Source organism: Schistocerca piceifrons, chromosome 3 (genome assembly GCF_021461385.2).
Source record: "Schistocerca piceifrons isolate TAMUIC-IGC-003096 chromosome 3, iqSchPice1.1, whole genome shotgun sequence".
Classification (NCBI taxonomy): Eukaryota; Metazoa; Arthropoda; class Insecta; order Orthoptera; family Acrididae; genus Schistocerca; species Schistocerca piceifrons.
Genome location: NC_060140.1, coordinates 913605670 through 913623303, shown reverse-complemented (window position 1 = coordinate 913623303; position 17634 = coordinate 913605670). Strand labels below are relative to the sequence as shown.

The window sequence follows — 17634 nt, the reverse complement described above, 5'->3', positions numbered from 1 at the left end:
TACATCGATGTTGTCGCCAGTGGTCGGCGGAAGGTGCACGTGCCCGTCGACCTGGGACCGGACCGCAGCGACGCACGGATGCACCCCAAGACCGTAGGATCCTACGCAGTGCCGTAGGGGACCGCACCGCCACTACCCAGCAAATTAGGGACACTGTTGCTCCTAGGGTATCGGCGAGGACCATTCGCAACCGTCTCCATGAAGCTGGGCTACGGTCCCGCACACCGTTAGGCCGTCTTCCGCTCACGCCCCAACATCGTGCAGCCCGCCTCCAGTGGTGTCGCGACAGGCGTGAATGGAGGGACGAATGGAGACGTGTCGTCTTCAGCGATGAGAGTCGCTTCTGCCTTTGTGCCAATGATGGTCGTATGCGTGTTTGGCGCCGTGCAGGTGAGCGCCACAATCAGGACTGCATACGACCGAGGCACACAGGGCCAACACCCGGCATCATGGTGTGGGGAGCGATCTCCTACACTGGCCGTACACCACTGGTGATCGTCGAGGGGACACTGAATAGTGAACGGTACATCCAAACCGTCATCGAACCCATCGTTCTACCATTCCTAGACCGGCAAGGGAACGTGCTGTTCCAACAGGACAATGCACGTCCGCATGTGTCCCGTGCCACCCAACGTGCTCTAGAAGGTGTAAGTCAACTACCCTGGCCAGCAAGATCTCCGGATCTGTCCCCCATTGAGCATGTTTGGGACTGGATGAAGCGTCGTCTCACGCGGTCTGCACGTCCAGCACGAACGCTGGTCCAACTGAGGCGCCAGGTGGAAATGGCATGGCAAGCCGTTCCACAGGACTACATCCAGTATCTCTACGATTGTCTCCATGGGAGAATAGCAGCCTGCATTGCTGCGAAAGGTGGATATACACTGTACTAGTGCCGACATTGTGCATGCTCTGTTGCCTGTGTCTATGTGCCTGTGGTTCTGTCAGTGTGATCATGTGATGTATCTGACCCCAGGAATGTGTCAATAAAGTTTCCCCTTCCTGGGACAATGAATTCACGGTGTTCTTATTTCAATTTCCAGGAGTGTATATTTTTCTGATAGTGCCTCTATCGAAGAGTTGTCCACTTCTTTAATTTACTTACAGTGTTTGACTCATTTTTCTTGTGATTTTAACTATTTTTATTCAGCCTCTAGAGCAGGTATATTTTTTTCTCGTGAGTGCTTTCAGTTGCTTAAAAGACTCATTTTAAATTTTCATTTTATCAAATGTTCAAATGTGTGTGAAATCTTATGGGACTTACTAAGGTCATCAGTCCCTAAGCTTACACCCTACTTAAACTAAATTATCCTAAGGACAAAAACACACACCCATACCCGAGGGAGAACTCGAACCTCTGCCGGGACCAGCCGCACAGTCCATGACTGCAGCGCCTTAGACCGCTTTTCTGTTCTGAACTTCCGTTCACGTTGATAGTTGAATCCTTGACTGAGTTTTTTTTTATTACAGAGAGCACGCAACCCTCTGACCGAACACGCTGAGCTAACGTGCCGGCGCTCGACTAATCCCGCGCGGCTTCATTTTATCTGCGTAGGCAACATGTACCCTTAATTCAACGAAGCCTGACATCGATATTCCTCTTTCGTTTGGTAACTCTATTTGACAAATAGCTAAGAGGTTACCATTCTTATTAAAGTGAAATTACAGTCATTGTTAAGTCATACGTTAAGCTGTATATTTATAATTATCAGTCTGCCACGATAGCTGAGTGATCAGCACGACAGAACGCCATGCTAAGGAGCCCGGGTTTGATTCCTGGCTAGGTCGTAGATTTTCTCCACTCATGGACTGGGTGTTGTGTTGTCATCATCATCATCTCATCCATATCGACACGCAAGTCGGCGAAGTGGCGTCAACTCAAAAGACTTCCACCAGGCGACCGGTCTACCCGACGGAAGGCCCTAACCACACGACATTTCATTTCAGTGGCATAGGTGCGAAATGAATTGTGACAGTACTGTTCGTATATGCGGGATTTATATAGCACTTTTGGTATCAAGTGTTTCGGTGTCACTGTTGTTCCCGACGAAAACAGCATTACATGCTCATTTAAGATCTTTGCTTCACCGTAGGCATAATATTTCTACGGAGGCAAGATCACATTTCGCGTCATCCATAAGGTTTCAATTTCTCCTTACTAGCTCAGCTATATTTTTAGAGGTAATTATTTTACCCTGTTTGATGTTCTGTTACTACATTGTTCGTATCATACATCTTTCTCTAACCATTTCACCTACTTGTCTAAAGTACGCAGACTGAAATAAGAACTACACTGATCCGACGGAACATTATGACTACCTATCCAATAGCCAGTATGTCCACCTTTGGCACGGCTAACAGCGGCGATGCGAAATGCCATGGAAGTAATGAGGCTTTCCTCGCTGGAGGAAGATGGTATAACACCTGCACACACAATTCACCCAATTCCCGTAAATTCCAGGGGGGAGGGGGGGGGCGACAAGCTCTGACTCCATGTTCTGTCACATCTCAGATGTATTCGAACGGGTTCATATCTGGTGAGTTGTGGCGGGGGGGGGGGGTGGGGGGGAGGGGTAGCAGATCATTTAGAACTTGCTGCTGTATTCCTCATAGCACTCCATCACTTTCCTGGCCTTGTGACATAACGGATTAGCTTGTTGAAAAATACCACTGCCATCGGGAAACATGATCGTCTTGAAGAGGAGTACGTGGCCTGCAACCAGTGTCCGACAGTCCATGGCCATCATGGTGCCATGCTCGACCTTCACTGGACCCGTGGATGGCCACGTCAGTGTTCCCCAGAGCATAACCGGGCCGCCGCCTTCTTATCTCCGGCCTGCAGAGCAGGTGTCAAGGAGCTGTTCCCATGGAAGACTACAGATTCGCATCCTCTCATTGACACGATGAAGTAGATATCGGGATTCGTCAGACCATGCAACGGTCTGCCAGTGCGCCCACGTCCAATGCCGACAGTCACGTAGCCATTTCGGTCATCGTTGTCCATGTCGTGGTGTTGTCATTGGCACATGCATATGTCGTCGGCTGCGGAGGCCAATCGTTAGGAGTGGGTTCAGTGCACTGTGTGTTCAGACATATTTGTACTCCAACATTAGGGTCTGATGTTAGTTCCGCCACAGTACGCCGCCTGTCCTATTTTACCAGTCTTCCTAGCCTACGACATCCGTCATCTGTATTGCGGTGTGGCCGTCCAACCCCACAACGTCTGGACGTGGTTTCACCTTGGTATCGCCACTTGTTGAAGCCACGTACCACAGCACTCCTTTAACACCCTATAAATCATGCAGTTTCCGGAATACTCATTCCGAGCTTCTGGGCCATCAGAATGTGCCCTCGATCAAACTCAGATATATCGCGCGCCTTCTTCATTCTACACGCGGACAGCATGTTCAGTGATACTACGGGCACTGTGCGCTTGTCTGTATAGTGGTCATTCCCTATCAGTTGACACTGCTGTCGCCTGGATTGGTTTATATCGGTAGTAGCTCGGTGGTCATAATGCTCTTGCTGATCAGTGTACATCAACACCATATACGTTCGACAACTCTCTAGCGCCACTTCATGTGACTAAGTAAAGAATTAACGCTATTTAACTTAACCCGTATCTTCCCCAAATAAGCGACATAAGTCACGTAAACGACTGTAAATGCTTGGAATAAATACTGTCAACTGAAACTGTTTCATCACTTAAGGCCTTCTTAAACGTAAAAGCATTCGATACTGCGTTTTCCGATTTCCTGCTTACGATGCTCACTAGTAAGCATTAATCAACAAGCAAAGAAACATCCGAAAGATTACTACAGAACAATGTAGTGGAGTACTCCCTACCTCTGTTTCAGATCTCATTCATTCTGGAATCCTGCAAAGAACTCAAGTCCAACGGTATTTCTATGGCAGGGAGTGGATGTCTGGTTGGTAAGAAGTATTGTGAATACACAGGAGTAGTGACAAAAACATGCGCAATCAATTAAAAGTGTATAATACGAGTAAGTATATCACTGTGGTGGTTCAGTTTCATGATGCGAGTTCAGGAACTTGAACTCAGAAGGAGGAGAGTAACCCTTTCTTCAAGGCGGGAATTTTGATTTCATGGAAACAACTATGGTGACGAATAATAATTATTTACATTAATCTGTACATCCTTCTGTAACACTAAATCTCAGAAAGTCTATCTATCTTCTCTCTTGTTTCCGCTCTCCGGATCTCTTACCCATATAAGACCACACTCCAAACAAACGCTTTTATGATCCCTTTACTTGTTTCCAGACATATTCGTGCTAGTGAGTTTGATAACTCTCAAATTAAATGCAATTTTCGCCTGCTGTATTCTGCTCATAATTCATTTCTGGCTTCTACCATTCCTCGTGAGCCTGCTTCCCAAATAGGTAAATACCGCTATCACTTCTCACTTATCTTGTCCTATTCACATCATTAGAGGAACATACTCTTTTTCAGTACTGCCTACCGTCACCTTATTCTTCTTCTTGTTTATTCTCATACTGTAGCATTCCAGAAAATCGTTTCCAATGTGCTGAAATCCTTCTCTAGATCACCTTTCGTCTACGTTGCCGCAGCAGTATTATCTATCGCTGCATTTCTGTCTTCTGTCCAATAATTCTGACCGAACCTCAGTTACTGTGTCTCTAGCTTCCTGGATGTAAGCACCGAATACAAGAGGAGATATAGCACAGCCTTATCTTACGCCTATTTTAATGTATGCTTCTTGCATCTTATGGAAGTTGCTAGACAGTCACTTCGTTCTTAAAGAACCTGAGTGCCACCACCATGTCTTTGTTTTAGACGTCTTTTGTTGAGTACTCTAAACATTTCTTGTCAGATAACATTATGAAATGCCTTTTCCGGGTCTACAAAGGCAATATAAGTTCTTGTAATTTCCTATTATTGCTTTTCGATAAGAAGTCTCAGAGCCAGAATGGCCTCTCTCGTTCCTAATCCCCACCTAAATCCAAACTGATCTTAGCTCCGAGTATTCTCCACCTATGTTCTACTTTACGACTCTACTCTTTGCTACTCTACACCTGACACGCAGTGACACACCAGGAAAACCCGTAATAGATGATACCACAGCTCCCGTTTTTAGAGTAATAGTGCTGCCGGAGAACGCAGAGAGAGATAGAGAGAGAGAGAGAGCTAGAGAGAGAGAGAGAGAGAGAGAGAGAGAGAGTATGCTGTATTGTGAAAGAATAATTTGTTTTGAAGATCTTTGCGTAATGGATGTCTACGTCTAGAAAGCAGCTGTTGTAACGATGCACATAGGAACCTAAAATAGTCGCCATACAGATGTTGTAGCTCTATTTGCAATTAACTGTACGGGACACGAAATTTGGTTGTAACAACGACGTTACCAAAGATTTTGGACACGAGAAAAGTTGCAACTGGGCGAGTGGAAGTGTTAGAAGGTCCATCTCGAATGACCTCGACAAAATGATAACGCTGAAACCTAATTCCCTGTGTTTCGTCAGCTACAGTCTCAATGTATACTTCAATATTATAATACCATACTATATTTAAAAATATAAATTTTCACCGTTAAAGTTGTAGAAGAAACAGTGCAGCGCCTCGTAAAAGGAAAGATTACTGGAGGATGTACCATCTCCCGGTTACTACTTTTACGAAAATGTTGCACCACTTTTTGTTTTCAACCGAGACGTACACAGTTCTTGGAAAGATTCTTGAAATATTCTTAGGCACTGATTAAAGACGTAGATCCTCGACAAAAAAAGAAAAAAAGTATACGTTGTGGCTTCGAAATACTGCAACTCTAGAAGGGAACAGTGACACAGTCGAGGTACCAGACTTGCCACATAGTTCTGTCAGGTACTCACCAGAGTCCTCATGTCTGCTGGAGGATAAATCCGGCTCAGTGCCGCTTCTGATGTTCTGAGGGCTTAAATAGCCGGGCCCAGCACCATATCGCTTGTCGATTTCCAACGTCTCATGCGTGATCCGCGCTGTGGGGTGCAGGAATGTCAAACACCAGTTGATAAGCAACGCTATCCCACTCTCGTATCATATCGCTAAGGATGTAGACCTAAACCCTGATAAGCGTCTCCCGTCATTTCTCACAATCTCCCACTCTTTCATTGCGGAACATTAAGGGGTAGCACATATTTTCCTCTGTTCTTGACGGTGAACCAGTTTTCATTGTCTTTCAGATTATGTACCGCAAGCATATTTATTTTGAGCTGGTTTACTGTATGTTTATCATCTTCCCTCACTGACACTGGATCTATACATTGTACATTATGAGTTACTTTACAGCCTCTATTCGTCTGTCATAAACCGTTACTAGTGTACTATGCTACGAATCTATTAGAGCCTATAGAGGATTTGTAACTTAGTTTCATGCCATAACTCCACTTATTCCGGTCCACATATTCCGTTAGAACTGTTAGTAACCACTAGCGACAGATTCAATCTGACAAGAAATTTTCAAGTTTTCGCGTTTCATCATCATCGAAAAGAGGTCACAAAACGCAGTTCTGAGGAGAATATTAATGGGACAACATTACATAAGCGTTGCTACCTATCGTCTTAGCACCCGTTTACCTGTCTGATGAAACGACTACAAACTTAAAACCTTCAAACAGATTAAAGGTGGCCTTCCTGTCTAAGCTTAACAGAAGGATGAAAAATGCAGACCTTCACTGTTAAGGTACTCTGTGTTCTAAAAATCGGGACTGAAGAATAATAGCAAAAATCAGATACGTTGGTAGCATACCAAGTCGTAATGACCGTGTACGTATCTGTATTTTAATCTTCCTTCTGAGTTTTATAACAGACGAAATAACTTTCCTAGTAGTCTGATAAATACAAAAGTTGCTCGTGCTGTGTGAATTGCATTTGTGAACCATATACGTTACAGACCACTTAAATCGTGCAGTGTATTTTTGTTGTCATTAACGTCGTCAGCCTAACAACATTTATAGATACAGATATGCAGTCGTTCAGCAAGGACAATGTTCTGAACATCCATCTAGAATAAAATGTGTCTGCAATATATTTCCTACAATGGAAGATTATGGTTTAACGCCTCTTCGCCAACGAAGCCATTGTAGCTAATTGTAGGCAAGAAATCCTTGTTCACACCTTTTCTAGGCATGAACGTGGAAAACATTACAAAGTCATTCCGATTTTTTTTTCAGGTGTTGGTTTCGTGGCGAGATATCGACCACGTGCCAGGTACCTATTTAAGTAACTACCAATTGAGAGTTCATGTTATAAGAAGGTCCAAGAATGCATTTTAGCCCCGACCTTCTTCTCCAGACTATTTGAAGTTTGTTTTACGCTGCTATTTTCGTGCAGTTATAGTTTAAATAGTTTGTTATTCTGATGTCCTGTTCTCATTTAACGTTAAGTAACTAATATCAGGTAGTACGAATTCAGCTGTTGATAATATGTACGTGGTGTTCCAAAACGGTCTTTGTAAGCTTGTTTTTGTTGTTGTCTTCAGTCCTGAGACTGGTTTGATGCAGCTTTCCATGCTACTCTATCCTGTGCAAGCTTATTCATCTCCCAGTACTTACTGCAACATACATCCTTCTGAATCTGCTTAGTGTATTCATCTCTTGGTCTCCGTCTACAATTTTTACCCTCCACGCTGCCCTTCAACGCTAAATTTGTGATCCCTTGATGCCTCAGAACATGTCCTACCAACTGGTCCCTCCTTAGTGTCAAGTTGTGCCCCAATTCTATTCAATACCTCCTCATTAGTTCCGTGATCTATCCATTTAATCTTCAGCATTCTTCTGTAGCACCACATTTCGAAAGCTTCTATTCTCTTCTTGTCCAAACTATTTATCGTCCATGTTTCACTTCCATACATGGCTACACTCCATACATATACTTTCAGAAACGACTTCCTGACACTTAAATCTACACTCGATGTTAACAAATCTCTCTTCTTCAAAAACGCTCTCCTTACCATTGTCAGTCTACATTTTATATCCTCTCTACTTCGACCATCATCAGTTATTTTGCTCCTCAAATAGCAAAACTCCTTTACTACTTTAAGTGTCTCATTTCCTAATCTAATTCCCTCAGCATCACCTGACTTAATTCGACTACATTCCATTATCCTCGTTTTGCTTTTGTTATTGTTCATCTTACATGACACTGTCCTTTGCTGTCTCTGACAGAATTACAATGTCATCGGCGAACCTCAAAGTTTTTATTTCTTCTCCATGGACCTACTCCGAATTTATCTTTTGTTTCCTTTACTGCTTGCTCAATATACAGATTGAATAACATCGGGGACAGGCTACAACACTGTCTCACTCCATTCCCAACCACTGGTTCCCTTTCACGCCCCGCGACTCTTATAACTGCCATCTGGTTACTGTACAAACTGTAAATAGCCTTTCGCTCCCTGTATTTTACCCCTGCCACCTTCAGAATTTGAAAGAGAGTATTCCAGTCAACGTTGTCAAAAGCTTTCTGTAAGTCTACAAATGGTAGAAATATTTGTTTGGCTTTCCTTAATCTATTTTCTAAGATAAGTCGTAGGGTCAGTATTGCCTCACGTGTTCCAACATTTCTGCGGAATCCAAACTGATCCTCGCCGAGGTCGGCTTCTACCAGTTTTTCCATTCGTCTGTAAAGAATTCGTGTTAGTATTTTGCAGCTGTGACTTATTAAACTGATAGTTCGGTAATTTTCACATCTGTCAACACCTGCTTTCTTTGGGATTGGAATTATTATATTCTTCTTGAAGTCTGAGGGTATTTCACCTGTCTCATACATCTTGCTCACCAGATGGTAGAGGTTTGTCAGGACTGGTTCTCCCAAGGCCGTCAGTAGTTCCAATGGAATCTTGTCTACTCCCGAGGCCTTGTTTCGACTTAGGTCTTTCAGTGCTCTTCAAACTCTTCACGCCGTATCATATCTCCCATTTCATCTTCATCTACATCCTCTTCCATTTCCATAATATTGTCCTCAAGTACATCGCCCTTGTATAGACCCTCTATATGTTCCTTCCACCTTTCTGCTTTCCCTTCTTTGCTTAGACCTGGGTTTCCATCTGAGCTCTTGATATTCATACAAGTGGCTCTCTTTTCTCCAAAGCTCTATTTAATTTTCCTACAACCTTCTTTTATGATTCTTGAACCAAGTGTTAGCTATGATTAAGTTATGCTCTGTGCAAAATTCTACCAGACGGCTTCCTCACCCATGACTATTAAATTTTCGTCTCCCTTCACTACCTGAATAATTTCTTTTATCTCATCATACATTTCATCAATTTCTTCATCATCTGCAGAGCTAGTTGGCATATAAACTTGTACTACTGTAGTAGGCATGGGCTTCGTGTCTATCTTGGCCACAATAATGCGTTCACTATGCTGTTGGTAGTAGCTTACACGCACTCCTATTTTTTTATTCAGTATTAAACCTACTCCTGCATTACCCCTATTTGATTTTGTATTTATAACCCAGTACTCACCTGACCAAAAGTCTTGTTCCTCCTGCCACCGAACTTCACTAATTCCCACTATATCTAACTTCAAACTATCCATTTCCCTTTTTAAATTTTCTAACTTACCTGCCCGATTAAGGGATCTGACATTCCACGCTCCGATCCGAAGAACGCCAGTTTTCTTTCTCCTGATAACGACGTCCTCCTGAGTAGTCCCCGCCCAGAGATCCGAATGGGGGACTATTTTACCCAATTGGACGCCATCATCATTTAACCATACAGTAAAGCTGCATGCCCTCGGGAAAAATTACGGCTGTAGTTTCCCCTTGCTTTCAGCCATTCGCAGTACCAGCACAGCAATGCCGTTTTGGTTAGTGTTACAAGGCCAGATCAGTCAATCATCCAGACTGTTGCCCCTGCAACTACTGAAAAGGCTGCTGCCCCTCTTCAGGAACCACACGTTTGTCTGGCCTCTCAACAGATACCCCTCCGTTGTGGTTGCACCTACGGTACGGCCATCTGTATCGCTGAGGCACGCAAGCCTCCCCACCAACGGCAAGGTATATGGTTCATGTGGGAAGTTATAAGCTTAAGTTATAAGCTAAAATCCACCTCTCTACGTACCCCTGTTTTTGAAATATACACAATTATAAGCTTAATTGTGTATATTTCAAAAACAGGGGTACGTAGATAGGTGGATTTTCTGGTATAACGTTCACACGTACCTAAAGTCTTTTTCCATTGATGGAAATGGTACAGTACGTGGAATGGATGATACAGAGCAAACTGACCCATGGGGCCAGTAGAACTCCTCAACACGTTACAGAAGCACATCACCATCAGGACACTTCTAATAGTGTAGACAATGGTACACGAGCTTCAAGATATCCAGAAGTCATGTAGAGGACAAGCTCTGTGGGTCCGAGACGAGTGACATAGATTGGGAATGGGTACAACAGTCGTTTATTTGGAGCCCAACAACCAATGCATCATGCGTCTCTACAGCTGCATTAACCATCAACCACTGTGTACAGAATGCTACACAACAGAGTGAAGATTCACACTTACATGATGCAGCTGCTTCACTCATTTCAACCTGATAGCAGGCCAAAGCGTGAAGCATTTGCAACTGAGATTCTCAGTCGCATCGAAGATGACTCAGGCTATCTGAAAAAGGTGATGATAAAAGACGAAGCTTAGTTTTATTTGTCTGGGGAGGCAAACAGACACAACATGAAGATCTGGGACTCTGAGAACTCCCACGTTAACATGGAAGTTCTGTAACGCAGTCAAACTGTGAACGTGTGGTTTGTTCTGCTTCATAGTCGTGTGATTGTACCACTTTTCCTCGTTCTCGAGGCGTCGCTAACCTCGACTGTTTGTATGAACATGTTGCAACACTTTGCACTCGCACAAGTCGAAGAACTACCCCTGATATCACACTGCAGCTGGGTGATGTCCCTCCTGATAGGGCTATGATCGTTCAGAAAGCTTTGGACGTCACATTTCTAGGTCACTGGATTGGCAGAAAAGGACCCATTTTCTGGCCTCGAAGATCTCCAAGCACAACCAATTTTTTTTTTCTTCGGGCTGTGTGAACGGTGCTGCCTACCTGACCATGAGGCGGGAGCTGCAGGAATTGCGAGTTCACATCAGAACAGCAATTGTGCACGTTAGTGAGGTCATTCTAGGCAGGACATTGGAGGAACTGGAATATCGCTTAGATATCCTGTGTGGTATAGAGGCGCATACACTGAACTCTGGTAGCTGGTATTACACCTTTCTACCTAACCTGATTTTTGAAATACAAGTCGAACAATTGTAAGAATCATTTTGGAACACCCTTTTTTAAGAATATTGATTGTCTCTGGTTGTTCACTATCTGGTTCCGTTCCAAAATATTTTATTTATAAAAGATTTATTGCTTTAAAATCACGACTGTGTTAGGCAATTATAAGCCCTTCTACAGGTGTACGACTGCAGAAGGCAGAATGAAGAAGCTGTAATAAAAGACTGTATAGGACCTAAGACTTATTGTTATAATAATAGAGGGGATTCACTGTCCTACTATAAGTATGAGGCTGGTACGGTCGGGTTAGTCAGAAAGAAAACTCGAGTGTTGCACCAGATAGCCACAAAATAAGCTAACGAAAGTGAAAAGTCAAAGAAAAATAGGGAGAGGAATAATATTTTGATTTGTGACCTGTATGATTTACGTATCCCTGTCTGTTATGTGTTACAAACGTTAATACATTATTATTAATATTCAGCAGCTACTTAAATCATTCTACCACTGAATGTGACTTAATCCCAATGTGTGCAGGGAATCGTAGTAGTTGAGAGCGACTTGGTACGTTGCAATGTATAATATTTTGCACTTGCTCCACCACTATTAGAGTAAGGCACTCATCGATGGCCCACCGGAAGGAAGTATGTAATAAAATCCTCTGATATTATAATAAATATTTTATTTCCTATGTAACTTCAACATTATCTTTTGCATTCCACTATAGCAGAGACATAAGTGATACATATTTCCTGTTAATGAAATGTTTAAAATATAAAGACATGTCTTATCGGCAAATCAAAGGGACAGGTTTCTTTCATTGTGTCAGGCAGTACCCATGAATGGGCTATAGTGTAACAACTGTTAAATACAATACATATCGAAATACTTGTCGATACTTTTAATATTGTAATATTTCTTTACTTGATTTAAAGTAGTTTTGGTGGCTTAAAGGTTAATTTATGCACATTTTTATGTTGATATCGTAAACCTCTCTCAGCTGCATTACTCATACTATGTAGCTTGCAACGTCTTCAGCCACTGTTCAAAATCCTATTACGTAATTGCAAACCCTTCATTTTTGTGAATGTTAGAACTTTTCCTGCACATTATTTTAATTGTGATCTTTAATTGTTACCATTCAGTTCATAACTTTCTAACCTCTTACAATTATAATAATGGAAGATGACTCATTCCATGCAAGTGAGCAAGCTGCTGTTACTTTCTTTACATGGTTTCTCTTTCTCTCTCTCTCTCTCTCTCTCCGTCTGAACTGGTTCCAGAAGGACCAACGGTACCGACCCACCGCTGTATCATCCTGCTTGCCAACAGTGATTGGCAGACCCGGAGGGACACCCACCTAAGTACTGCCATGTCCGAAAGGCCAAATTTTGGTGATCTAAGGGGAACCTATGTTACCAATCTGGTAAGGACGTAGGCTTTATGTTAGCTAGTCTTGGTTATTTATATATGCTTTCATATATTTTATTGTGGTAAATTCATAATCGCCGATGGCCTTGCCGCAGCGGTAACACCAGTTCCCGTCGGGTTGCCGAAGTTAAGCGCTTGTCGGGTTGGGCTAGCACTTGGATGGGTGACCATACTGTCTGCCGAGCGTTGTTGGCAAGCGGGGTGTACTCACCCCTTGTGAGACAAACTCAGGAGCTACTTGACTGAGAAATAGCGGCTCTGGTCTCGTAACCACTCCATTTGGTTGTTCTCAATCGTTTTCAGTTAGTTTTTTTTATAACCTTTCATTATTGCAATGATGTAACTTGACTCTTCCACTTGCAGATGTTTTTACCTACATTTTAATGAGTTTTCAATTAGCTTATCATTAAGTAATGAATTTGGTGCATTCAGTTCTGAATAGCACTAAAAGACCTAAGTCAAAACAAGGCTCCGGGACTAGACAACATTCCATTAGAACTACTGACAGCCTTGGGAGAGCCAGGCCTAACAAAACTCTACCATCTAGTGAGCAAGACGTATGAGACAGGCGAAATACCCTCAGACATCAAGAAAAATATAGTAATTCAAATTCCGAAGGGAGCAGGTTTGACAGATCTGAAAATAACCGAAATATCAGTTAAATAAGCCACGGCTGCAAAATACTTACACGAATTCCTTACAGATGAATGGAAAAACTGGTAGAAGACGATCTCGGGGAAGATCAGTTTGGATTCCGTAGAAATGTTGGAACAAATGAGGCGATACTGACCCTACGATTTATCTTAGAAAATAGATTAAGGAAAGGGAAACCTACGTTTCTAGCATTTGTAGACTTAGAGAAAGCTTTTGACAATATTGACTGTAATACTCTCTTTCAAATTTTGTAGGTGGCAGGGGAAAAATACAGGGAACAAAAGGCTATTTACAATTTGTACAGAAACCAGATGGCAGAGTCGAGGGGCATGATATGGAAGCAGTGGTTGGGAGGGGAGTGAGACAGGGTTGTAGCTTATCCCCGATGTTATTCAATCTGTATATTAATCAAACACTAAAGGGAACAAAAGAAAAATTCGGAGTACCAATTGAAATCCATGGATAAGAAATAAAAATTCTGAGGTTCGCCGATGACATTGTAATTCTGCAGCGACAGCAAAGGACCTCCAACACCAGCTGAACGGAATGGATATTGACTTGAAGGGAGAATATAAGATGAACATCAACAAAAGCAAAACGAGGATAATGGAATGTAGTCGAAGTATATCTGGTGATGCTGCAGGAATTAGATTAGGAAATGAGACGCTAAAGTAATAAATGAGTTTTGCTATTTGGGGAGTAAATTAACTGATGAAGGACGAAGTAGAGTGCATATAAAACGTAGAATGGCAATGGCAAGGAAAGCGTTTGTGAAGAAGAGAGATTTGTTAACATCGAGTATAGATTTAAGTGTCAGGAAGTCGTTTCTGAAAGTATATGTATGGAGTGCAGCCACGTATGGAAGTGAAACGTGGACGATAAATAGTTTAGACAAGAAAAGAATAGAAGCTTTCGAAATATGGTACTACATAAGACTGCTGAAGATTAGATGGGTAGATCACATAACTAATGACGGGGTATTGAACAGAATTGGAGAGAAGAGAAATTTGTGGCACAACTTGACTATAAGAAGGGATCGGTTGGTAGGGCATATTCTGAGGCACCAAGGGATCACCAATTTAGTATTGGAGGGCAGCGTGGAGCGTAAAAATCGTAGAGGGAGATCAAGAGATGAATACACTAAACAGATTCAGAAGGATGTAGGTTGTAGTAGGTACTGGGAGATGAAGAATTTTTCGCAGGATAGAGTAGCATGGAGAGCCGCATCAAACCAGTCTCTGGACTGAAGACCACAACAACAACAGTTCTGGTTAACACTCGCGCTGTCCAACCCACACTGATGGTACTAGTACTGTACCTTCTGTGGCACAGTGGCTTTCCCAGTAGTGCTTAGCAGATCTGCTTCACCGCAATGCTCTCTGACTTGCCACTAACAGATTATAAGCCTATTTCTATGCTATGTACACCACGCTGATCCAGTATTAACTCATGTAAGGTATCTAAATGTTTACATATTGTATTCGTTTTTCATCCTTGTTGCCTTACATTAATTTTAAATTTTTGTATTCATTCCAATTTATATTTTTTGCAGTTATGATAAGACTTCTGACGATTGGACGCCTCAGCCACATGATTTTTATTCTTATTTATGTTCTGTTGTGGCAATTGACGAATGGAGTTTCTTCTGCTACATTTCCTTTGAATTTACATATATTTTAATATGCTTGTATGCGTGACTGAACAGTTTAGAATCATGCTTCATTACATTACTGTTTGTTACATCTCAATTTTTTTTCTTTTGTTCTCTTCAGATAATCTGATGATGGCGCACAAGGGCGAAACGCATAATTGGTATTAATAAAAACAGTCTCTCAACCGAGACTGCCTGTATCCAAAAATTGTTTGTTTTTTGCTTTTGGAACTTTTTGTAGGCATCTGACACCAAATAACATGTATTCGAGCCGATGGAGGATGAAAGTAAAAATTTAATCTTTTAATGCGTCTAAAATAATGACAATAATAATAATAATAATAACAATAATAAAAGCTGATTGCCAAAACTCTTACGAACTATTAGAAATCATGTAATGAAAGGCTTTACTTATGTTTAGTTTGTATTAACTTATTTACGGCTAATGTTAGACAAAACAAAATTTTGATATTGCTAAATATTTTTACTTTTGTCGCACGGACTTTAGTTACAGTTTTCACAACCGAAAACTTTGGTTCCCTTCCTAATGCGAGCTCATGTTTCACGAACCCTCTCTTTACACAACAAATACTCAATCATGTAGTCCCTTATGTCATTGCCAAAGGCGTCACACAACTTCTGATATCACGGCCTAGACTTTTCTTAAATTTTGAATGGAGACGGAAGTTGAGCTCCCAACTAACTGTTTAGGTGCATAATTCTGTAGAAGTTTTATTAAACCTAATTGTTTGATTTTTTACCCTTTTTTGAATTTTGCACTTCTTTCACTCAATCTTTGTATGATAACTTCAGTTTTATGAGAAGTATTCATGCTTATTCCTGCAGAATGTCTATCCGCTACATGGTGCCGTGGTTGCAAAGATGGACCTCGTCATGGACGTCGAGAGTGAAGTTGGGCATCATGCATCCTTTTGCGCACACTTTGAATCGTAATACGACGTCCTGTTGCTGCACAAAAAGTTTTATTTAACATGGTGGCGTTGCTGTCAGGTTTCCTCCGAGCCATGATCCGTAGGCAGCCGTCATCCACTGCAGTAGTAGCCCTTGGGCGGCCTGAGCGAGGCATGACATCGACAGTTCCTGTCTCTCTGTATCTCCTCCATGTCCAAACAACATCACTTTGGTTCACTCTGAGATGCCTGGACACTTCCCCCTATTGAGAACCCTTCCTGGCACAAAGTAACAATGCGGTCGCGATCGAACCGCGGTATTGACTGTCTAGGCATGGTTGAACCACAGACAACACGAGCTGTGTACCTCCTTCCTGGTGGAATGACAGGAACTGAGCGACTGTCGGACCCCCTCCGTCTAATAGGCGCTGCTCATGCATGGTTGTTTACATCTTTGGGCGGGTTTAGTGACATCTCTGAACAGTCAAAGGGACTGTGTCTGTGATACAATATCCACAGTCAACGTCTATCTTCAGGAGTTTTGGGAACTAGGGTGATGCAAAACTTTTTTTGACGTGTATATATTTGTAAGAGGGTGAAACTTCCTGGCAGATTAAAACTGTGTGCCAGATTGAGAGCAATATTGGGACCTTTGCCTTTTGTCTGGAAGTGTTCCATCAACTTTCTTTTTGGTGTGGGGGGAGGAGAAGGCACAACGATTGTTAGATGGTGGTGCAGGGGGGAGGGGGGATGAGCATGTAAGACTGGGTCGTGATGCAAGGCCTGGTCACAATGTCCCCATCACCTGTAGTGGGTGCTGTGTCAAGACAGCAAATGTATAGGATTATATTTTTTGTTTTTTATTTATTTATTATTTTTTATATTATAGAAAATTTTTTGTCCCTGTTGTGCTCAATAAGGATACACTTTCCTAACGGCTCATGACAAGGAATATGGGCACATGGCAAGAAACAGAAAGAGAAACAAGGTAGAAATAATGGAGGAAACAAAGAACGATAATTTGGAAGATGTAGTACACACTTCTTGAAGCACATGTCCTGCTCACTGGCCAGGACTAGGCTGTTACCGATAAAGGATGTCATGAAGTGTTAGGCATATCCAATGTAGGGTACACGCCAACTGAGGTGGGTATCATAAATTACACTGTGTAAGTATTTAGCAAATTGACGGTGGTAGTACGGCGTTCAGTCAATTGTGATTTGAGCAACTAAAACGTGATGCCAAACATTGTGATTGAAGAGTGCCTTCTCGCTTAAGAGGTATGCAGTCATCAGGTCCTTGAATGATGTTATAGCATGGTGCTTGTTAAGTGGAAAATTTGAGTCCTCCAGAAGGGGAATGTATTGCAAGCTGACAGTCATTGTCACAGGGTTAGCATACCAGTATTGTTTGCACGAGTTGCCATACATCATGAGTCGAAGGATATGTGACCATGCTCATCAGTATCCTCATTGTGGTAGTAAGTAGATAACGGTGATACAGCCATTCCAAGACGGTGAAGTCGCTGGTTTGTCTGGTCTTTACCATTAACGACACGGAACTACAGCGCTCGTTCATTGGTTATAAGGAAGGGCTTATGAGCGCTCTTCCACAATGTTGTCTAACCGATACCTGGGCTCAGGTTCTCCAACATAAGATGGGGGGGGGGGGGGGGGTTGTTGCGATAACAACATGCAACAGTCTTTTGCTCGTGTTACATGCGTAGCTGGAAGGACATCATGCACATAACAAA

The 17634-nt window shown here is 42.4% G+C and overlaps 1 protein-coding gene across 1 annotated transcript in view; it reads right to left on the bottom strand.

Annotated features, from left to right (window-relative positions):
- Nucleotides 1-5873, bottom strand: part of LOC124789201 (flocculation protein FLO11-like) — a 162506-nt gene extending 156633 nt beyond the window's left edge. The window contains exon 1 of the mRNA XM_047256495.1: nucleotides 5862-5873. Within this exon, the coding sequence (XP_047112451.1) occupies nucleotides 5862-5873 (12 nt within the window). The remainder of the gene's footprint in view (nucleotides 1-5861) is intronic.
- Between the last annotated feature and the right edge of the window lie 11761 nt (nucleotides 5874-17634).